Here is a 22,475-nt window from a genome sequence, read left to right on the forward strand (position 1 = left end):
TTGGGGCTCAGCAGCAGCGGCGTCAGTCTTGTTTGTTGCTTCCACACTGGGAGGCTTAAGGCGTAATGACTACAGTGTGCAGTAATGTCATTCAGCACTCGTCGTATCAAAGGACCATCAGTGTGTTTACGAGTTCAGCTCCTTAACTGCAAACCACTTTGTGCACACGTGTAATGTTTTTTTTATTTAACCATCCACTGGTTTCTGCTCATTTCTTTCTAAATATCAATTATCAATCCAGTCTATATGATTCTGCAGAGCGTTACTTAATAACGCTAATGCAATGGAAGGGATTTCACCCACAGACCTTCTAATGTCTAAAATCCAGCAGCACCACTTCCAAAATGGCCAGCTGTTAATATAAAAGGTAAAAACCATGCAGAGCCACTGATCCTTCTTCCGTTTTTAGTTCCATATCAATATGAAACTGTTTTCGTGGCGTGTGGATGGATCTGGCTGCAGCCTCTCAGATGACGTCAGCCTCCCTTGTCCTCCCTCTGGAGGCTCCTCCCATTGAAGCTATTGTTTATCGGTGCTGCTGATGCAGCTGTTTCTGTGTGTGTGTGAGTGTGTGGGTGGGTGGGGATGGAAGTGCATGAGATCACTGGTGAGCAGCGAGCAGTCCCCAGCGCCATGTGGAAATCCACAAAGACGACTTCCTCTGAAACTAATTAATCGACGCCACAAGCCCATTACGCTCGGTTAAAACAATTAGCATCTGCACATTGCGTGGGGAAAGCATTGTCATCTCAGGCGAGAAAGGGGGCATCACGCTGGGATATAAATGCCTGTGTGTGTGTGTGTGTGTGTGTATGATCGAGCCAGTGCTTCCCATTCAAATCAATGAAGCTGAGCGCCATATGAGGCAGATGTGTGTATAAGATCTATGGAATCTCCTTTCAGCAGCAGATGTATAGAGGAGGAGATGCACCCTGCTGAAAGAGGGCAGGTTTTAAATAACCAAGCCTTTTTTTTTTTCCTTTAACTCGATGTGGTGAGGTCACCGCGTAACCCTCTCAAGTGGGAGGGAACGTATGATTTTCGCTAACCCATAAACCTCCTCAAGCCCACTCCATTCACTTCAGCCAGATAATAGCCAGCTCCTCCTAACCCCTATTAGTGGCTCAGTCAAACGATCCATCCATTCCCATTGAGTGTCGACCACATGGAAGGCCCATTTCTTCCCTGTTGTGCCGAAATGAAGGCGACGCGGACCGCTTGACAGGGTAATTACTTTTAATGAAATAATACGGCCATTGTAGACAGCAATTAAAAGTCGTTCTCACTCCACTCATTAGAGGAACTTACAGTTTACTTTCATTCCTCGGTTTTCTAATGATCCAAAGGCAGGCCTGTTAAATCGAAAAGGCTGGAGCATGTTAACCCCCGGGGACTGGCCCTTAGTCCTGTTGACTGTGAGAGCACACAAACAAAAGAGAGGAGGAGGGAATAAAGAACAGACAGATACAGATCTGATCCTCCCAACTTTCTGCTCGGGAGACTTGACGGAGGGAGTTTTCCCTCAGGTGAGCACGAAGGTGGAGGGGGCCTCCGTATCTCCCCAAACATCAAACTGTAATCCAATGCTTCTCTTTTCTCTTTGTGCTGGAACCAAACAAACATCAGAAATGCTGATATGTAATCAAAGATCCAGTATTTTTGACAGATGCTGTGATCTTATAGTATTGGATAGAAATACAAAAATGCATTAAAGCAGCAGCTATGTGTTCTCTTCTTCAAGCGTGCCAGCCGCCTTACAGAACTGTTTTCCAAGCTAACAAATGCAAATTGACCACCATTTTCTCACAAAAGCAACATTTCCATATCGCCTTAATGGTTTTTCTTTCTCCACTCGTCCGGGTTTCTAACTCCATCTCTGCCCCGCTCTTCTCTTCTCCTTTTCTTTTCTCTCTGCAGCAATTTGGAAAGATTTTAGATGTGGAGATTATCTTTAATGAGCGAGGATCCAAGGTAAGTGAACTAGAACGCCAGCTGCTTCATTACCATGTACTTCTTCTGTTTCCTAATGACGGCATTAGTGTAGTGTGTACATTGGCTGAGAGTAGTGGTCCCTAAGCCTGGTCCTGGAGAGCTGCATCCACCATGTCTCTCTTTCTCTGTCTCCCCTCCTCCCTATTGTTTTTGTTGTTGCAGCTCTAACCCGAGTTGTGAATCATTAGCCCTGTCAATCAATTCATTATTGAGCTGTTTCACAATTCACTTAATCCAGCAGAAGGCTGCAGGTCCTCAAGCTTATGGAATTTAACTGCTTGTTTAGGGGCTGCTTCCTCTTTGAAGCCGCTGCTCCAACATGTTTTACTGTTTTGTTTTTAATGTACTATAAGAAAGATGTTTTCCAGAATGTTCTGCAAGTAAATATCCGAAGGCTAATCCTACTTTCACCTCACATTACAAGCTTCGGGCAAGCAGGACATGATGTGTTTGCCATCTGAAAGCTTTTACATGTTCGATTAAGGCACACAAATTGTTCCGAGATCATTTGACGTGATGCAGAATTTTCTTGCTGCCAACAAAATCCCATGAAAAGACCGAAACCAACAATGTGTTCATTTGTGCTCATTTGTCTCTGAGCCTTAAGCCCACCGGTTCCTATGGAAGATGTAAGTCTTTAACATTCAGTGGCAGATTTATTTCTTAAAGCCTGATAGTTTCCTTAAACAGCTGTAGTTTTTAGTAAATGTTACTCTGACAGGACGAGACCGTTGGGGACTACTTTCAGTGGCGGATTAATCCACACTTGGTGCTCCAGTGAGCATTTCCCGCAGCAGGATGATGTGTGGTCGTGGTAGCTCATTGGAGCTCAGGATATTTGGACAACAGAAGAATAACGTACGTTGCTTTTGGTTTTTTCATGGGATTCATTGACAAGAAGAAGAAGAAGCTCAGTTGTGCAGAAAAACAGAAATATTCCTTTTAAATCAAATTTGCTCCCTCTAATATCTTTCTTGCACAGTCCTGATTGTGTAATTCAAAGCTAATCTGAACCCTTAAAAGCAGGAGTAGCTAGAAGCCAGCAGGAATGCAGCCCCGGCGCTGCCGCAGTATCAGTCTCCTAACCACCTACCATGGACAGCTGAAGCTCGGCGGCGGTGTGAACAGTCGAGTGCTACTCATCCAGCTGTTCTTTTAATAGAGTGTAGTAAGCTCCACAGCTTCCCATTCATAAAGGAGACAGGATCCCCGGCTGGGTGTTCAGGCATGAATACTATTGATTCCCATTCATACCTGGCAGTAGTTTGGGCTCGTATACAGGCATGCAGGCAGCCCTGCACCCAGGCAACGCTGCTGCACTCAGCCCCCTCTGCCAGACAAGATTGAGCACCGGATAAACCTGCCTCCTCCGCCGTAACAAGCATTTATTGTTTGTGCCCTACAAAGCCATTACCCATGATGCCTCTCTCTCTCTCCCGCACCCTGTGTGCTACATAATGAACCTACCAGGCCATTAATAAACAATCTATTTCCTATGAAGCTTTGGCAATTTGCATTCAATATGTTTGTCTCCTTTGAAAAATGGTGGTTCCACTCTCCCCTCTTGTAAGCTAATTATTTGTGCATGATAAAAAAAAGATAGAGGGGGTAACCACAGTCGGGTGAATGTCCAAAGGATTAATTTTGCCCTCAATTCCTTTTTTGAATTTATTTCTTTATCTCTCTTTCCCCCAAGGACAGGTCCCGCGTTATTTATGCTAGGAATAGCAGCCCGGAGATCCTGTGTATGCATACGAGATCACACCGCTCGCCATCTCTCACATGTATTACATCCTCGAGCAATTATCAGGCAGCGCCGGCCATGCTCCCTCTTCCCCCTGCCCATACCTCCACAAGTATATATAGAAACCAAAGGAACGGGGCTTGTTTGGCCAGCATATCTTATTGCTCCTGCTATAGAGCTCAGGTCCAGCATCCCAGTCCACATAACTCAAGGAAGTGACAAACCCCCCCGGGGGAGCGAGGGAGATGGAGAGTTGAGAGGGGGAGGAGGGGGTTGGGTGTATTTTGGTTAAAGTCAATACCCTTGCTCTTCTCCATCATGGCGGATGGTATTTGCGGTGACACCATTCACTTTTTCGCATCAATGGGCCGGTGTAATTTTGCCTCCATAAAAATGTCCTACTTATTAGAGCAGTGGATTAGAAATAGTCAGAGATCAAGTTAACATCTCTCTTCGGAGAATTCACACTCCTTCTCCCGTTGCCCACGTCTTCAAAGGGAGACGCCGCTCAAGTTGTGAGGATAATTATACGACTATTATGGCAGCTAACGCGGTGTTTTGCATCCGCTGCTTCCTGACATTCACCCGTGGCACCGGAGCTGTGCTGTTTAATTGGGTAACGCAGGCAGGTTTGTTGGTGTTGCTGTGTGAGGTCATGTCACCGTTTTCCTCTCCTCCTTGGATCTCTCTGTTTGCTGTTTCCTGACGCCTCACTAACTGCCTCTAATTAATCTGGCTGCTTACAACTCGCCGCTGCTGCTCACCTACTCCTCTCTTCTCACCTCTCTTTCCCTTCTCTCCTCCCTTCCCCTTTCTTTTTTCCTCTCTCTCTCTGTGTGTGTGTGTGTGTCCATGCCTTCCTTGTCCTTTTTCTCCTGTGTCGGCGCTGGCTAACGTGGCGCTCTCAGGGCTTTGGGTTTGTAACTTTTGAAACAAGCACAGATGCTGATCGTGCACGGGAGAAACTAAACGGTACAATCGTAGAGGGACGCAAAATAGAGGTGCTTTCATTTTTTTCCCATCTTTCTCTACTTCCTGCCTGCTGCCTCCTCTAACCTGTGAAGCCATGTGCTAGCATGTGGCTGCTGTGTGTGTGTGTGGATATCTGCATCCCAGAATGTGTGTGTGTGTGTGTGTGTGCGTGCGCGCCTGCCTGGATGCATGTATGCATAATGGTGCATATAAGTTGTTCTCAGTGGAATGCGGGATCCATACATGTCAACCTGGACACGCCGGCTGTCCGTCATTACCTGACAATGCAGAATGAGTGCATGCCATCATCCTCTGGGTTCCTGTCAAACCTGCGAAGACTCCCCTGTCACCATCGTTTAGTGTTGCCTGCTCTAATTCTGCTCTTGTTTGAGACGAGTCGAGCTCCCGCACTCAGTCATTCTCATCAGGTCAACAGAGGAAAATCAAAGCACTGTCTGTGTTTTTCTTTTGGAATCCATTTGTTTATCCAACCAATTACTGAATTTGGAGGATGTTCTTTCTTTTATTCATACCTGTTGGTAACTGGTGCATGCTTTCCCCCCTCTTTCCAGTAATTTAATAATCTGCAACAGAACTGAAGTGATGAATAAATTCATGAAAGGGTGAACCCAAACTCAATCACATCACAAAGTGCTACAGACATTTGCATAATCATTTATATATTTATTTATCTATTATTTTATGAGTTTGCCTTGAGTCGTCTTGGTTTGCTGCTTGCTTGTGGCCCGTCCCGGACACGTGGACAGTGAACGTGGAGGTCGGCGGTAACAGGCCGTGTCTTTTGTCGCTCTGAACAGGTGAACAATGCAACAGCACGAGTGATGACAAACAAAAAAGTGGCCAACCCGTACACGAATGGTAAGTGCCAAACTGTGCTGCAAAACCTAAAAATGATTTCTGTTTTATTTCTGACAGTCAGCTGAGTTTTCTGCTCTCTGCTCGCCAGGCTGGAAGCTGAACCCGGTGGTGGGAGCTGTCTATGGTCCTGAACTGTACGCCGGTAAGACGCCTCCCGCTCCTGCTTCACTGAGAATTATTTTTCCTCCCTGCCTTCCACCTGCGCCGTACCTGAGGCCACTATCAGCCGCAGCCAGTCCCAATCTGACCCCTGAATTTCTACAATCGGGCTCATCCTGAACCTACTGAACATGAAATTCCCCCTCAAATCAAAGTGAATCTGAGAGCGGCCCAGATAAGCAGTGGATGATCCAAGCCTCTCTGAGTGGCTGAGGGAGCCTGAGCCATTGTTTGCGCGCTGTGCAACTGTAAAGCTGAAAAAAATGATTTCAAGAGCAAGCGCCCCTGCAACTGTTATCAGATTGAGGAGGCTGCTGCTGTGGATGGATTTGCCAAGTGCGCCAGATTGACTTTTACAGAGCTAACCGAATAAGGGAGATTGAGTGAGCGATATTGTTGGCACCTACCCTGTCGAAGGCCGCTATTCCTTCTGGTCTCGGTAATGGAGGAACGAGATGAGCTCGGTGGGGTTTTCCCTATCTCCCTCTGCCTCGACATGCCAGCTTTATTGCTGTATGTTATATGAACCCTTTGCATTTTAATGAGGGGGAAATGGTACTATTTCATTTGGAAGAAGTGCTGAGCACATCGCGCCACTTTAACGGCTTTCCTTTCTGCTCATTAGACTAAAATCTGTTCATTCCCCGGACAGCTTTACGGCGAACCTCTAAATAACTGTCCATGACAGAAAGCAGTCATCAATCATTTTTATTTCATCCCCAACCCCTCACCCTCTCCATGCCTCCACCCCCTGCCTCCCACACGCCTCCTCCTCCTCCCCCACAACACTCCCGTCATTTCGACATCTTCTCCTCATAATTATACACACACGCGTCCCTCTCAACAGATACACTGTGCCGTGTTCAGGTGGAATTTTCACTAAATTAAAAATCGGAACCTTTTTGCTGAGCCACACACACACACACACAACGCCGTGCCCTGCCTGCTTTTTGCACTCACACCAAAGCGTTCCAGCATACAGGAACAGATAACCTATGTAGAACACAGTCACTAATACATGGCCCCACTTTCATGCACACTTTCTCCATTTTATACTCACACACACGCACACTCACACACACACTTCCCAAATCATCTCATAAATCAGAGGGAGTGTGGTCCACCACTCCAGGCAGGGGAAGCAGGAGGGGTTGGGTGATTTATTGGCTGCTAATTTTTCAAGTCGTCTTGACATGGCACTGGAGTTTGCCAAGCCTAAACGACAACATATGCTTGCCAGCTGGGAAGATGGGAAACATAAATAAGAGATACATTTTTGAAACAAATCCGCCCTGATGAGCAGCAAAAGGCCGTTTTAGCTCTTTTGAAAACACTGACCGTGCCTGTGACTATCACGCTCCTTCCCTCCCTGAGAGAAAGAAAAAAAACCAAAAAACACAAGAATCGGCTTTGCAGGATACAGAACGTATTCCAAAATCATTATGGCTACAGTTAATATACTTTTGGTGGGAGTAAAATGGGATATAAAGGCGATTAATCACTGTTTATCAGTCCTCATTTCTGTGCGGGAGATCAGTGAAATTGGGAGCCATAAATCCTGGCTCGGTGACAGCACACTTCGTCTCCATTCGTCCTGGCGCTACAGGTTTATTGTCCTCAAAACCCATTCAGGAGAATGACGGATGAGAGCCTCATGCCGGCTCCTCGCTCTTAACCTCTTCCAGGGTAGATTGGCTCCTCCTACCGATGCAGGACGTGGTGGGGAGTAGTAGTTAGGGGACGGTACAGGCAGGCGGCGCCAACCCTGAGTCCACATCCTGTCCTGCTGCCACCAGGGTCGAGGTCTGGGAAAGAGAAGCGCAGTGATTGGGTTCCCAGTCAAATGGACGGATTGGCAATAAAACAAGACAGTGGCACAAATCATGGTGTGTGGCAGCTGGTAGGCATCACCCCTGTCCTCTTTCACTGAGCGCTGATCTGGATTACATGAAAACTTTTGCAGAGCAAACCCCAGAATGTGTCCTCCACCGGCTCAGCTATGTAGGTCTGTCCATATATAACGTCTGGCTGTCCTCGTCCCGTTTATGTGCTTTAACACTGCAGGTGTCACGATTCCAAAACTGGACTTTCAATTTTAAAGTCGCGATGAGAGGGACATATTGCTTGCTTTTCAATGTGATAACTTTGAATTAAAATCAGGAGAGCCCCATTAAACACGGGTGTTTATACATTAGGAATGCAATTAAATGTGTACTGATACACTTTTAGATGTCGATAAAGTTTTTGTTTGAATTTATAGAGACATGCATGTTATCTGTAGGGCATTTTCCTATGTAATCCAATATAAGAGAGAAAATGAATGTCAATAAATTTCACTTACTACATAAAATAACAAAACAGCTACAAAGGTTATATCAAAATGTGGAAAATAGAATCAAATAAGAAAAACCCTTCGTGTCTGACGTCTTCAGCTTTTTTCGACTTAGGTGAAGTTTTCTTGAGGACTTGTGAAAAGCTACCAGCTGTGTAAATGACAGAAAAGAAAGGCTAATTGCCATCTTAATATATGTAGACAGATCCTTTCATTGTTGGAGTGTACGTTAGGGGGATAATTAAGCTCCAGACTCTTGATTAGATTAAGCTGTTTTTGGTCCCCAGTGCGTGGATTAAGTGCTCATTGCCCGATGTATTAGAGCAGGAAGTATTAGAGAGATCAACCTTGTGGAAAATCAGATCTTTCTTTATGGGAGCCGGTTATGACCCCATCATTGGCACAGAGCTGGATTACCTCAGGTCCAACTGGCTCTGCAGGTATTGAGCTTCTCTCAAGTTGACACATATGACATATGAGGTGCAGTGTGACCCCGCCGCCCTCCAGCACATAACTCATATTTTCTCCAACTCCCCCCACAAGCCCCCCCTCCAGGAAAAGGTGTTTGACTTTGGCGGCTAGACCAGGTTTGTGCTCTCGCACACCGTGGCTGTTGTTGCTTTTCACGGGCTTACCAAGGTGTGACAGTGCCTTTGATTTATGGGTTATTATTGAAGCAGTGTAGCCTATCGCCAACTCATTATAAGTTTACATTCACATACATCACTGCATGCATATTGCATACAAATTTTCACAAGAGAAAGAAAGGCAATTGGACTTTCTTGGGCCCAGAAATAGTAGCGATTTGTTAAGAGAGGTGGGTGGGTGGGTGGGGGAACACACCTCGGAAACTATCAAAGAGGATTGTTTTTGCCCTTTAGCAACTGCACTCAGATGTCCACTGCTCCAAAAAAAGGAGACTAATTTAAATGTCAAGGTCAGCATTATAAATCACGTGGGGGAAAGGGGGCACCCTGCGAGTCCGGGCAGTCTATTGGTATGTTGGCAGCAAACAAAGTGCCACGCACCTTTGTGTGTGTGTGTGTGTGTGTGTGTGGGTGGGGGGGGGCGTTGTGGGCGTTACCTGGCCAAATGAGACGCAGAGTTTGAATATGTGCGTGGACCCACTAATGGAGCGTGATGTTAATGGCGGAAGACATTAAACCTGGCTCTCTGTGTTTTTAAAAGCACCACTAATCTGTCTCCCTGTCAGCTTTATTGAAGCAGCGGGGCTCGGGTGTGCATCGTTCATTAGGGTGCTCACTGGCCTCGTCCACCTGCAGGGTTAACGCCGCTGCACACGGCACAGTAACGCCAAGCCGCCACTCCCCAGGCAGAAACATATACGCCACCGATTATATACGAGCTACCATGGATCTTCAGTGCGGTGTAGTTTATCTGCGATTGCGAGGGGCTGCCTGCCAGCTCCTTTAAGGCAGCGGGTTCATCTGAAACACACTGGATACATGTTATTACCCCGTGTTGCTAACCTCAGCTGAGACCCCCAGACAGGAGCCTCACAACCCCCCATCACAGAGAGATTTCTGATTGGAGAACCTCAAGTGGTCTGTGATGAATTCACTCAAAACATGTCATGGAAATGAATTTTAAAAAAAAGAATATGGTGAGGGGAGGGTGATGAGGGGGCGTTGCCAGGGATGAAGAATAATGGGGGCGACAGTGCTGTGATGGGGGAGGGGGAGAGGGTGAGGACCGGAGGGATGTGAGGGAATTTCGATTGCTGAGGGAGGCCAACTTAATCATGTCTAGAGATCGGTGTGTTTGTATGCACCTCCACAGCCTGTAATCAGACCGCCGCTGGACTGACTGAAGGTTAAGTCGAGAGCTGAGGATCGCAACGCCTGTCCTCTAGTCCGTGACCGCAGACATTCTGTCGCATCATCACACCAACCCTTGGTACTCACCCTGACGCTTTTAACCCCAAACCTCCCTTTGTGATTCACCGGTAGCCATCAGCAGTGGACATATGTAGCTGTGTGATTGGCTAAAGATGGTCCCAGATGGGCTTCGAGACGGGGGTCATGCTGAGGTTCGTGCTTTGGCCGCCCAGCCCATCTGCTCCACTTCCCCTTGGGGGAAGTTCTGAACATCTAGTCAGGTTGTTCAACAACATTCACCTCCCATTTGACTCTGCCCAGCACCTAGAAACGCCCTCTACCTCTCCCCGGTCCACCCCCCCGCCGCTCTCCTCGCGGCTAGCCCATTGTGTCTAAACTATGCAAAAGCCGTGGTGCGAAACTAGTGGTATTGCATCCATTACCTGCCTATGCTTCAAGGCTGCCCCCTCACCAGGCATCAGGAAAGGATGCGTACAGCAAATGTGGATCCTTGCTGAGTACGGCACAAAGCAGCGAGCTGGGAAAGGGGAGAGTGCTCGATGAGGCGCACCTAGAAAAGATTAAATCTATTGTTTCCCTGTCTTCCCCATAATGCATTCTGTCATAGGGAAAGCAGTGCCACACGTCTCTCTCTAATGTATTCTGTCATAAGGTAAGCAATGCCAAGTCGAGGATGCTCCCTCAAAGTCGTTTTCTCTTCTCTCGTGTGTTTCCTTCCACAGTAACAGGGTTTCCCTACCCTGCCACAGGCGCCACGGTGGCCTATCGGGGTGCCCATTTGCGAGGTCGAGGGCGGGCTGTGTACAACACGTTCCGCACAGCTCCGCCGCCGCCGCCGATCCCAGCTTACGGAGCGTGAGTATTGAATCTCTGAGTAGTACAGTACGGCAACGAGCACTTCAGACACACAGTTGTGTTCGTGCTTTAGTACAGTGTGAGTGTATGCAAGAATTTCCTGCTCCAATTATTTGTTTGCATGCAGATGCTGCAGTCTTGTGCAAGTCGTAATTTCTCAATTTCAAAGAAGAGATATGGTGATGTCTCAAAGCCATATACTTTATGCTCAACACAGGAGTGGAGTCATTATTTATATACATTGTTTTGTCCTAGGATTTACTCTCTGATATCAACAACACTGGAGTTAACTAAAGTTTGTGCAAAAAATAATGCTGGCCTTCAGGTTCTGCAGATCAGTTTTGCTTTGTCATTCTTCCTGGAGGGGTCTTTAGGGAGTAGAATCACAGTTGGTATCGAGGTATGGGTATGTACATGCAGTAACTCTGCTCATCCTTATATTTGTACTGTTGACAAAGAAGTAACTAACAAAGCCACTGGGAGAGCTGCAGCGAGCTGAGATAGCGTATTACTGGGCAGATCTCACTGGACTGTGACCAGGGCCTCTGTTGATCTCCTGGCTTTGTGCAGCCCTGCTTTGCACTCGGCTCTTATCAGCACTGGCCTGTGTGGCCGTGGGAGAGGTCTGACGGAGACCCGGCCGAGGGCCCGGTGTTGCTGTCTATCTGTGATTAGATCAGGATCCGTCTTACTGCAGAGAGACTTGCCGCTGGAAGACGGCACTGGAAGTCCCACATCCCCTTTCCCCTCCCTCCCACTCCTGGGCCCTTTGCTACTGATGGCAGCTGGTTGATTTATATGGTGGAGTCATGTGACGGAGCCCCTTCGCTGCCTTCTTTTGTCCTCCCCTCCACCTCGTGACTCCCCATGAACACTGCAGCAACTGGAAAGACAAGAATTTTAGCAGAGCAGAGAACTGGACGGGGATGTGAAACGCTTGCACTTTTCGCTTTGATGTGCCGCTAAGAGCTGACCACACAGAGCTGCAAATGGCTGAAACAGGAAGAACGGCGAGAGCTGAGATTCAGTAGAGTAGCATGTACACCCAATCAACTAATGCTCCTTTCCTGTTGTCTAATTTCGCAGGGTGGTGTACCAAGATGGCTTCTATGGTGCAGAGATCTATGTAAGTACAGTTGGCTTTTCCTCTTGCATGCTCAGATGAAACAGAAGTAAAGCAGACAAAAAGTGCAGCCCTGGAGACAAAAACGTGATCTCCTCAGCCCCCAGCGTTCTCTCAGCCTCGCTGCCAAGCCGGCGTCGATTAGGCCTCTGTCTGCTGTGCCAAGAAACCCAACAACAAAATTTAAAACCCCCTCAGCTCCTCCCTCCTCTCTCTCTTCTCTCTTCCTATGATCTCAGACTTTGGCAACGAGGCAGACCCGGGCTCAGTGTCCCGTGTCAACTTAGGTCATTTCTTACTTTAGATTTGTCTGGGTTTTTTGTCTTCTGCAGTCCCCCTTCTTGCTACCTCTGTTTTGTTTTTATGTACACTCGGAGGGTTTGGCTGGGATATCCCTGCCTGCCCCAGGGGGTCTGTGCAGGCCTGAGTGGAGCCGGTTCCTCCCAGCCATCACCATGTGAGAGATAAGAGGAGCGGCGGCAGATAAAGGGATTAGCCATCCCTCTGGAGCTGTCTGTGCAGGCAGGGTCACATCTGGGGCCGGCCCTGCTGCACGTCGCCCTTGACAGAGAAAAGCTCGGCCGCTGTGGAGATAATGCTGAAATTACCACGCTGCCCGCTTTGACATTAGTCCAAACGTTTGTGGGAGGATGTAATTTGTCCCTTTGATTCTGTGGCTTTTTTTTTTTCCCTGCGCCGCCGTCAACTGAGATAGCGAGATGACAGCGGACGGTTGCCTCTCACTTTCGCCCTGACGACAACCAGCATCTGGGATCGAAGTGCTGAACCCCAGTGATATATGGCTTTCACACCAGCCCACATGATAGGACAGCATTTCACTGTTTTTTATTGTAGTGACATCCACCACCGTGGACGAGACCGGGGCCGTGCTCTGAGTGATACTGTTGGTCTCTCACGCTCGTTCGGCCACCTCCGGCTAAGGCCTGCACCCCGGTGTCGCTTCACCGGGGCCTGGTCAGGTTGCCCCATCACTCAACCCGTCACGCCAGCCCCTGGTGCTTTACTGCCATTAGTTTTGGCACTGGCCACTGCACTGCTTCAGAGTGTGCATGAAGGTCTCGGGTGACCGAGAGGAAGCTGTCCCTCAGCCCTGAATGTCCTCCACAATCATTCAGTGGACACAGGCTTGCTGTCAAAACCAGCGCTGAAGCTTCCTTTTGGAAACAGATGACTTGCTAATACTGCCTGCATACACAGAAATGTACATACACAAACACTACATGCATAACGTGTGCTAATACATATTCATGCGCGCACCTTCACGAGCGCACACATACGTGAATGCACAAACACACACGACTCCACACGACAAAATAACAAATGTGCTGCACTGCTGTGTGCAGGATTTGACAATGTGGGAGAGTGATTTATTGGTCCGTGTTTGTTCGGGCTGTTGCTGTAATCAGCACGGTCCCGAGGCATGGCCGTCCCACAGGAAGTCATCTGCCTCGAGTGCCGTGACTTCCTGTCTCTGTGGAAGAACCTTGAGGGGAACTGGGGGAGCGGGATTCAATTGCTGTGGCCCATGACCTGATTTCATGTGCAGCCGTGGTTGCGACCACCGCACGGTTGCCGCTATGCACCGCTCTCCGTCGGACGTCTTTCCCCATGAGTTTAAAAATGAATGAAAACATGCATTATTAAAAGCCACCTATCCACCGTATGGACGCAGATGGGCACACACTCCAGTGGCACTAATAGAAAAACAGTAGGAGAACAGCTTCATTTTTCAAAGAGAGTAATAGCAGCACTCCACAATGAGGTCTTTAATTCCTTCCCCACTCTGGCAAATGAATACAGCGGTCCTGACTCCCCAACGGTCCGACCGTCTTCTGCCTCCTTACTTCATTTGTGAGCCAGGGGGGTCGTGTAAAGGAAAAAGGGGGCTCTTCAATAATGAAGCAGCAGAACCTCCTCAATCTAAAAATGGGCTGAATTTGGGGAGTTGGCTCACGTGGCCTCTGTTATGCTGCTACTCGGATGAGCCTCGAGTGTGACAATGACTCGCTGCCTCTCACAACATCAGTCATTCTCCCTGTTGCCACCGCTTGCCTAATGCACCATATATCAAACAGCACCCTCTGGTGTCTGAAAGGGAAGCTGCAGCTGCTGGGGATACGAGCTGACGACCAAACGCTGTGCAGTGACATTTAATTATTAAGGCAATTTAAAGCTCTGCGTCCGTGTTGTTGTTTCCTCGTGTGTCTGAGATCTAACCTTTCTCTGTGCAGGTGTAGTTTATCATTGATTAACACTGTGGTATTTTTACAGGGTGGCTATGCAGCATACAGATTTGCCCAGCCCACCACCACCGCTGCTTACAGTGACAGGTGAGAATCCTTCCCATCGTTTTCGTCTTTTTAATAAAGGGCTGTAGTGAGAGATGTAGAACAACCACTGATGTAGAAAGTGTTTCATGCTTCAACGGTCCCAGACCATCCACATTCAGTCAAGCCTGAAATACATAATTAGATTAACGTATCTTTAATTTCTGGGTCTGTTTTCTTAGTTTTTGCTGTGTTTTTTTTTTCTTTTCTCATCAAACATAGCCAGTGTTATGTCAAGCCTAGATGTCCAGCAAATGCAATTTCATAGAACAGAAAGGAAAAAAAAACCCTAACACGAGCGAGAGCCTCTTTTCTTAAAGCAGGCAGAGACTGTATTTTCCCCATCAGCAGTGGGCAGAAGGAACAAGATGCTGATAAAACGGGTCTACGTTCCATAACCTCGATTCCCGAAACGTTGTGCAAATGTAAATAAAAACAAAATGCAGTACCATGTAACAACATCCTTTACATCCCATCGCTCGTGAACGCCTGAGCCCGTCGACGATGCTCCTCTCATACCCGGTCACGATCCCACCGCCTGTTCCCAGTCCGTTGTCGCCCCTGTCCCAGCCTTTAGCCGCATCCCAGCTCTCACGGAATCAGGATCGTAACTTTGATTTGAGGCTACAAATTGATTCTTCAGGCTGCCAAACAGAGAAAATTTTTAACTAAAGCAGAAAGAAGATTGAAGGGAAGGTTGAAGGGAAATGAATAAAACAGCTGGAGTGCAGCAAACGCCACTGAATGATATCTAATAAAGCGATTACAGTGTTTTCCTAACGGAAAGCATCACATCTACGTGCCAATCGCAGATGGAGAATGAACGTGATGAATGTGGTGCTGCTTCAACAGCATATTCTGTACACCCTCTGTAGGTTATTTGGGGTCTTTCCTCCCTCGCAGTTATCTCATCTATTAGGCAAACCGCCGTTTTCTTTTTAGCTCGGAGCTAAAGAACACGAAAAAAGACTAACCTTGTTGGACTGAATGAGAAAAGCGGTGATCTATGTCGCGGCTCTCTGCTTGTGATGGGAGAGTGGGTATATCACTGCGGTATTTATGAATGGCCTCAGGTCTGTGGAAGGGAGGCAGAGAGAAGGCACAGATGGACCGGCAGGAACTCCATCACTTCTGAGTGATGTCACTCCGGTTCAGGTGTGCTCCGTTTGAGGAGGCGTCGCTGATTCATTTCGGCCCCTGAAAGCCGTTGTCAGCCGGGATGTGGGCTGGTTTGGGAATCTAATCTGGGAAGGATTGAGCATGTCACTTGTGATAACGTACACCCTGCCTGAGAGCCTGAAGATCATATCGATAATGTAAGATTTATCAGGCCTCGCCGCGGCTCGAATTATGAGCAGCCGTGCTCGGCGAGAGCAGAAATTGGACAGCAGCTTTTTTTTCTCTCCCTCTCTCTCTCTGAGTGATTTAATTCCTGTTTCTCTTGCCTATACTTTTCCCTGAGATTTAATGTAATTCGCCCCCAAGATGTTTGTTTTGCTTTGTCTGTTTGTTTCCTTTTGAATAAGCGCTCATGCCCATTGGATCAATAGGGGTTTGTCGGTATTGTCTCAGCAATACCTTATCAGACTTAACAGTGGAGCCGTCAGCCAATCACAAAAAGAGGTCACCGGGATTGTGGAAGGCGTGTGAAAAACACCCTGCAAAATATGAAACTTTTATTATCTGAAAAGCCTATAGTGCTCGCCGGCTGCATTACCAAAGCCCTTTAAGTAACTAAACAGAGTTCATACCAGCCAGTCTGATGTATCAAAGAGGCTTTGTGAGGAGCCAGTCACATTGCAGAGACCCTGCCGCCTTCCAATCCTCTCTGTTGAGTCTGGGTGACATTGCACAGGGTGGTTTGACCTGCCGGTCGTCAGCAGTGCCACTCTGCTGAGAGTCATTTTGTAGATATATTAGCCTTAGAGGGCCTGTGGGGTTCGGTGCTCACTGAAGATAAGAGGACCACGGAGACTTTCCCTGACCATCTCATGGCACCGGCCTCCTCCCCAAGGAGCCGAGACAGCCTTTCCGATTTCACGTCCTGCTCACTGACCTTGGGTGCTGCTGGACTTAAATGGGCCGAGCCATATTTAGATCTTATATAACTCAATGCAGTTCATGCGAAAGGCATGAGCGCTGTATGTCTTGTTGTCTCCTTAAGGAGAATTTTCTTCCTCTCTTCCACTCTTTTTTTTTTTTTTTTTTTATTCCTGGTTGATTTGGTGCCCTCAGTCCTTGGCTGGGTGTGCCTTATCTGCTCCATGCAGACCCTCATTTGCAAGCGAGCATTGAAGAAAAAAAAAAGAAAGTAAATAGAGGAATATGTGAAGTCGAATAAATAAATAAATAAGGCAGACACATCTTGTCCTGTCTCAGAAGGAAATTGGAAGGATTAGTTCCAAACCAGCAACAATGAAAAGACAGGGGCGTGAGCCCAGTGTGCAGCCTGGGTAAACAAGCACAGGGTGAGAGACGGAGCCCTCCAGCTCCAACCGAGTTCCCTCTGCATCTCCCTCTCTGTGCTCATTACCTATTCTATCCAACTAATCAAGATGACAATGAAAAGACAAGTATAATTCACCAACCTTTGAACTCCCCTTTCTGAACCACCTTGTATAATGCAGGAAGCCCAGGAGGCCGAGGAGGGAAATAATTGATTGTGTTAGAGACTTGAAAGAGTTGACTCGAGGGGTTGAGCATTAAACAAGCATGCATAAATGTTCTGCTCTCCTCGTCAATGATAGATCAATGACCGTGTTCTCTGTGCCTCCCGTTGTGCAGCTACGGCAGAGTCTATGCAACAGCAGACCCCTACCACCACACGATTGGCCCTGCCGCCACATACAGTGTGGGGACCATGGTAAGTCTACGAGACCGCCGGCCCTTTTCTGCCTGCACCCTGTTTGAGACATCACAACACGAGCACTCACACCACTCAGAATAAAGACCAGAGGCTGCAGCGGTCACTGGTTTTTATTTATGTATTAATCCATCAACTGATTGAGTTTTTGTCATGCTATCTGGCGCACCCTGGTGGAGCTGAGGAGTACTGTAAAAACCCCAGCATGTGGAAATTGGCTCAGGCATTTAGTGCAACGCCACCCCATGCAACATTAACCTGACACGAGTTCCTCCTGAAATGAGAATGAGTGATCACTGCAGCAAACAAACTTTGCATCTTACATAACATTTCAAAGCTTTCTGTTCCTTCACTCAACTCGCTGCAGAGCGAGTTGGATCATCTTTGTTTTGTTTTGTTTTTCCATTCAGCCAAACCAAACTCAAAGGGATGAAGTTGGATTGTTAATGTCTGTTTTTAGCTAGCTTTTGCAGCTACTGTAACATCAAAGATGAAAAAGTGATGATGATGAAGATAAATAAAAGAACATCTTTTTTTTTTGGAACAGAGAGAGTTTCTCTTTGGTTTTGTTTGATGATGATGAGGGGACGGGACCGGGCTCACAGACCAAACCTAGAGATTAAGGACCATCAAACGCATGCAGCAGTGTGCCGTGGGACATGAAAGAGAGAGAGAGCGAGCGAGACGGAGGGAGGGAGTTGTCTCGCCCTCCCCTCCTGCCCACAAGCTTGATCGGAGACGTGCTCTCAGCTTGAGAAATGACTCAAATTTACCATTCCGGCATGCATGCGATTTTTCAACATTAAAAAAGGAAGAAAAAAAAAACAGCGTACAGTTCCCCGGTGCAGCTGCTAGCTAAAAGCTTTCATTAATTAAGACATTTCTTTTTCCTCTTCATTTACTTAATTAAAAAATGTGCTTGAATGTTTTTTTTTTTAATTCTTTCTTCTTTTTCCTCTAAATTTCCTTCCATTTCGCTGACACTTTGCTCGTCCTCTCAATGAAAGCAGAAGGACAGGATTTGGCCCCTAAAAATATCAGAGCTAATGTTGTGTGTGTTGGGAGCTCAGGGAGTTAAGAGAGACTCGAGTGTGTGTGTGTGTGTGGTGTGTGTGTGTGTGTGTGTGCGTGTGTGTGGTGTTGAACAAATGGCGAGGCTGTGGAGAGATTGGCCAGGCTCAGGCCAACATCGCATAAACTCGTGAGTGAAGGAGAAAAGACCAGCTCGGTTCCTAATTCTTTAATCATATTTGATTAATGGTCCTCCAGCAGAGAGGAGTCATTTTTGCATTTAAAAGCTATACAATAATTAGTTCCTCCGAGGTTGGAAATTCTCTTTACTCATTTCCAGCACACAGAAGCATCTCATACGGATGAAAGTTTTGCACGAGCAAGAGGGGCTCCGCGAAATTAGGCAGAATTAGCCTTTGAAGACATTCAGTAGCCTTTGGAGTTTATCTGAATTCCTAATTGCAGCAGAGCCACCCAAAGATGAGAGGAAGGACTGTGTGTGTGTGTGTGTGTGTGTGTGTGTGTGTGTGCGCAGGTGTGCATGCATAGGCCCACGTGCATGCTTTACGTGCGCGTCTGCCCTAGATATGTTGAGCATGGTGCTAAACCTAAGGGCTAATATCCTGTGGTGGTTTGCCCCTTCAGAAAGGTGCAGACTTGAAAAGGAGCTCTGGTTAAACCTCTGAACTTATTCTGCTTCAGCTGAATCTCTGATATCGTTAGAGTCTCAGATGGAATGATTTAAAAGCACAAGGCACACTATTTTTTGAATTAACTGTGCTTAATGTTATAAATGTAAAAATACACCCGATCAGGTCCAGTGTTTGTAATTTTTTTGTTTAGGAAAAAGCTCTTTTCCTTTTTTGCTTTTCTACTTCATATAAAGCTCCACCAATCCCCCTTAGCTCCAGAAGACTCTGGTCCTAACACACACTCCGATTATTGGCTTAAATATCTCAATCCGCCTCACGATTGTTCCCATACGGAAGCCGTTAGCGACAGAAATAACTCGCATGGGAAACGGAAGGAAATTTGTGGACAAAGAAAAACCAAGTAAAGCTGTCACCTGAATACTGATTGGTACTTTTTCATCTTTGATGTTGCAGGCTAGCCTATACAGAGGAGGGTACAGTCGCTTCACTCCCTACTAAAAGAAAGAAAAAACGCGAGAAAAGACAGAGACATTACCCCAACAAACAAACAAACAAACAAAAACAATTAAAAAAAAAAAAAACTCAAAACAGGCGAACACCTGGTCCTGGGTGGAGAGCTAAATCAAACTAAAAGCTTCCAGGTCCCCATGCTGAGCCCCCTCCCCTGACTCCCTCTCAAGCCGATATTTCTACAACAACCTATTTGATGTCATCATTGGTCTGCTCTTGTTTTGGATTCATTTCTGTGCTTTTGGTTTTCTTTTGGACAGTTTTATGCACATGTGCATTATCTCTGATTGCCGTATACGGGTGCTGTGTCACCATAACCAATGTGAGCCTACTGCAGCACGCATGATGCATGCTCAGAGGTGTGTGTATGCAGCCGCCGTCATCTGACTAAGAATATACTGGGGCATTTCTATGATACGCACACGACCAACTTGGCAGGTCCGATCAGGCCGATCACTGATCCATCATTCAGCGTGCAGAAGTAAAGCTCAGTCCACAGCCTGACTCACATGCCTCGGTGATTCTTAGCTCAAAGACGGCGCTGCTCTGATTGCTTTTGTTATTCTTCCAACGTTGGAGTCCTACTGTTGTGCACCTGCAGTGGAGCGTTACAAGCTGTACTATGTGGTATGACAGCATGCAGAGCAAAGGGTCATGAAGGTCAGAGTTCTGTCCTGGACTCACAATGCTCACACTCCAGCCCAGTCTCCTGCAAATCACTGTTAACCTTTATATGCAGCCATTCTGCGCCAGCGGTCGCCTTTTGGGAGGAAATGTAACTCTGGCTGAGTTGCGTTCAGGGACAAAGTCTTGTGGCGCAGCGTTTGCTTTTCCCACCAGCAGCCTGGGTTAGCATCTTGTCACAGGCCAAAAGAACCGCGTGCTGCCTGAAATGGTTTCACTCATTGGACCCGACCGTGTCAAACTCAGCCGCGTCGTAGCACAGGCTTTCTGAACGTGTCCGATGCAATCATTACTGTGATTTTTTCAGACTTCACGCAGCTCAAGCTGTTGCTTCAGTGTAGTTATTGTGTTAGCAGCTCAGCTCTCTGGCAGCCTTAACGTGACGTATCAGCGCTAACGATAAAATGCAGTCCTGTGGAACATCACGACAACCGTCTGAGTAGAGAACAGCTTGATGTTAGAGTTTTATAATCAACTAATAACCAAGTCAAAAACGAAGTCAAATGCCAAAACAATTCTGGTTCAGCTGTCTTCAGTTTTACTCTGAACTGAACCTCCACCTCCACCACCTGACAGCCTCCATCAGGACCTCCTATTGGCCATTCTGAACGATTCAACGTGATCTCACCGGATGCCACACAAAGCGAACGCCGCAAAAAGATCCCAGTTTTGATTTAATTACGTTTACTTACTTATGTGATGGAAGTTGTGTAAGTTAACTGACGGCCATAGTTTAAAACAGACATGAACTCCTGGTGAAAGTCACGCGTTTGAATAACCTCCTCCCTCTACGAACTTTTGCGCTCTTTACGATTACGATTTTCTGTTTTCGGCCCTGTGACATTCGCACCTAAAGTGACGCGCCAAAGCTTTAATGTGTCGCATTTCACCGAGCAGGCTGATTGGTCTGCTTAGCCCAAAATACGACCGCTAAACGCAGACGGTCGCACACGGACTGAATTTGCAGAAGACACGGCTGTGTGTCCTCCCTGATACACCACAGCAGATGAACTGTACTCAGAGGTGCACTGTAACACATGTTCCCCACACACACACACACACACACACACGCACACACACAGCACTGAGGTGGGTGGACCTGACAGACTGGCCGCGCTCGCCCTCTCCCTGTTTTTTAAGCATTGCACAAAGTGTTTTACCTCAGGATAAGCTAACTGAAACTCACAAACTGGAATACAGTGCTATTCACTCCTCAGCAGGCAGGATAGGTTCATTTCTAACACAACCAGCAGGTTTGTCCTCTTTGCAACACGGCTTTCTAGAAGATTTTTCACTTTTGTTTGAGCAGCGACCCCAAGAGAGGATGACAAAATAAGACTGTACTGTTGTTCTTTGTTAAAGCTCCTGTATGATATATATATGTAGACATATACTGTATAAAACATTTCAACTGTATACACACACACAGTCAGGAGCCGTGATGTAAATGTGTGTGAGAGCAGCTCGCCTCCTAGTCCAAACACTGTGGCTGCATTGGCTTCTATTACAACTTTGTGCTACGTGAGGTGAACTGAGAAGAAACTGTGTGTGTGTGTGTGTGTGTGTGTGTGTGTGTCTGTGTGTGTGTGTGTAGCTCCTGTTAGCTGATCTCAGTGCAGCTATGGAAATACCACTAAAAGCTATTGCCAGTAATATTTAGTTTATATGTACTCACAAAAGTGTTTGTGGTATCAAAAGAAAAAAAAAAATCTGTTTGTTGCACTTTATTTGTTTTGGGGTTTTTTTGCTTTCCTTTCCAATACTTTTTCAGATGTAACATATTTATAAAAATATCATATAGAGCTAGTCATGTTTAGTCGAGATGTTAAAATGATATAGAGTAATGTTGTATATATTAAAAAAAAGATTAAAATTAAGCGATTATCTCAAGAGTCAAAGAAAATCTTTATGTGAGTTAACAAACGTTGTTCTTCCTTTTATATGCTAGTACGTACGCACCGTTTGGGGTTTTTTATAAGAGTCAAAAAGAACTTTGAATATTATTTCTACCATTTTCAAACAGGAGAACCGGTTTGTGCATTTGTAGGAGTTTCTCGTATAAACTCTGCAGCAGAGTACACGTGTGGGTGTTCAGCTAGAGATCACTGCTACTTAGACTGCAACCAAGTAGATCTTATGTTATCCGATCTGAACGTGTGTGCCTATGTGCTGTATACATATACATATATCTATATATGCATTAGAGTGTGTGTGTGTGTGTGTGTTTGTGTGCGAGGCAGGAGGAAGAGGAAGTGAATGCAGTTTGCTAACATACTGTAGTCTGCAGTAAGCTAACAGTTTAACACGACTTCACTCCGAGTCCCTGCAGCAACATCACAGTAGCTTAACTCTGACCTCAGATCTCAACTAATGAAGGACCACGCTGGCTTTCTGAGAGTCTGACCCATTTCACATAAGACTGTTGTGAAGGTGAGAAAATGTCACCATACGGAGCTTCAGAACGCTCCTCCGTGTGTGTTTCTGATTCACT

The 22,475-nt window shown here is 46.6% G+C and overlaps 1 protein-coding gene and 1 long non-coding RNA gene across 8 annotated transcripts in view; one reads left to right on the forward strand and one right to left on the reverse strand.

The window, feature by feature from the left end:
- rbfox3a (RNA binding fox-1 homolog 3a) overlaps positions 1 to 22,475 on the forward strand; it is a 450,354-nt gene that overhangs the window by 423,112 nt on the left and 4,767 nt on the right. For 5 of the 7 annotated variants that reach the window (XM_046414282.1, XM_046414283.1, XM_046414284.1 and 2 more), the window contains 9 exons: positions 1,918 to 1,971; positions 4,645 to 4,737; positions 5,527 to 5,587; positions 5,676 to 5,729; positions 10,660 to 10,792; positions 11,879 to 11,918; positions 14,208 to 14,266; positions 17,048 to 17,126; positions 19,244 to 21,406. In XM_046414282.1, the coding sequence (XP_046270238.1) occupies positions 1,918 to 1,971; positions 4,645 to 4,737; positions 5,527 to 5,587; positions 5,676 to 5,729; positions 10,660 to 10,792; positions 11,879 to 11,918; positions 14,208 to 14,266; positions 17,048 to 17,126; positions 19,244 to 19,288 (618 nt within the window). In that variant the 3' untranslated portion in view covers positions 19,289 to 21,406. Of the gene's footprint in view, positions 1 to 1,917; positions 1,972 to 4,644; positions 4,738 to 5,526; positions 5,588 to 5,675; positions 5,730 to 10,659; positions 10,793 to 11,878; positions 11,919 to 14,207; positions 14,267 to 17,047; positions 17,127 to 19,243; positions 21,407 to 22,475 lie in introns of those variants that run through there. The other 2 variants (XM_046414287.1, XM_046414288.1) reach the window with 2 other exon arrangements.
- Positions 6,861 to 22,475, reverse strand: part of LOC124072700 — a 91,779-nt gene continuing 76,164 nt past the window's right edge. The window contains exon 3 of the long non-coding RNA XR_006845575.1: positions 6,861 to 7,551. This is a non-coding gene — a long non-coding RNA (uncharacterized LOC124072700). The remainder of the gene's footprint in view (positions 7,552 to 22,475) is intronic.

Source organism: Scatophagus argus, chromosome 16, assembly GCF_020382885.2.
Source record: "Scatophagus argus isolate fScaArg1 chromosome 16, fScaArg1.pri, whole genome shotgun sequence".
NCBI lineage: Eukaryota > Metazoa > Chordata > Actinopteri > Scatophagidae > Scatophagus > Scatophagus argus.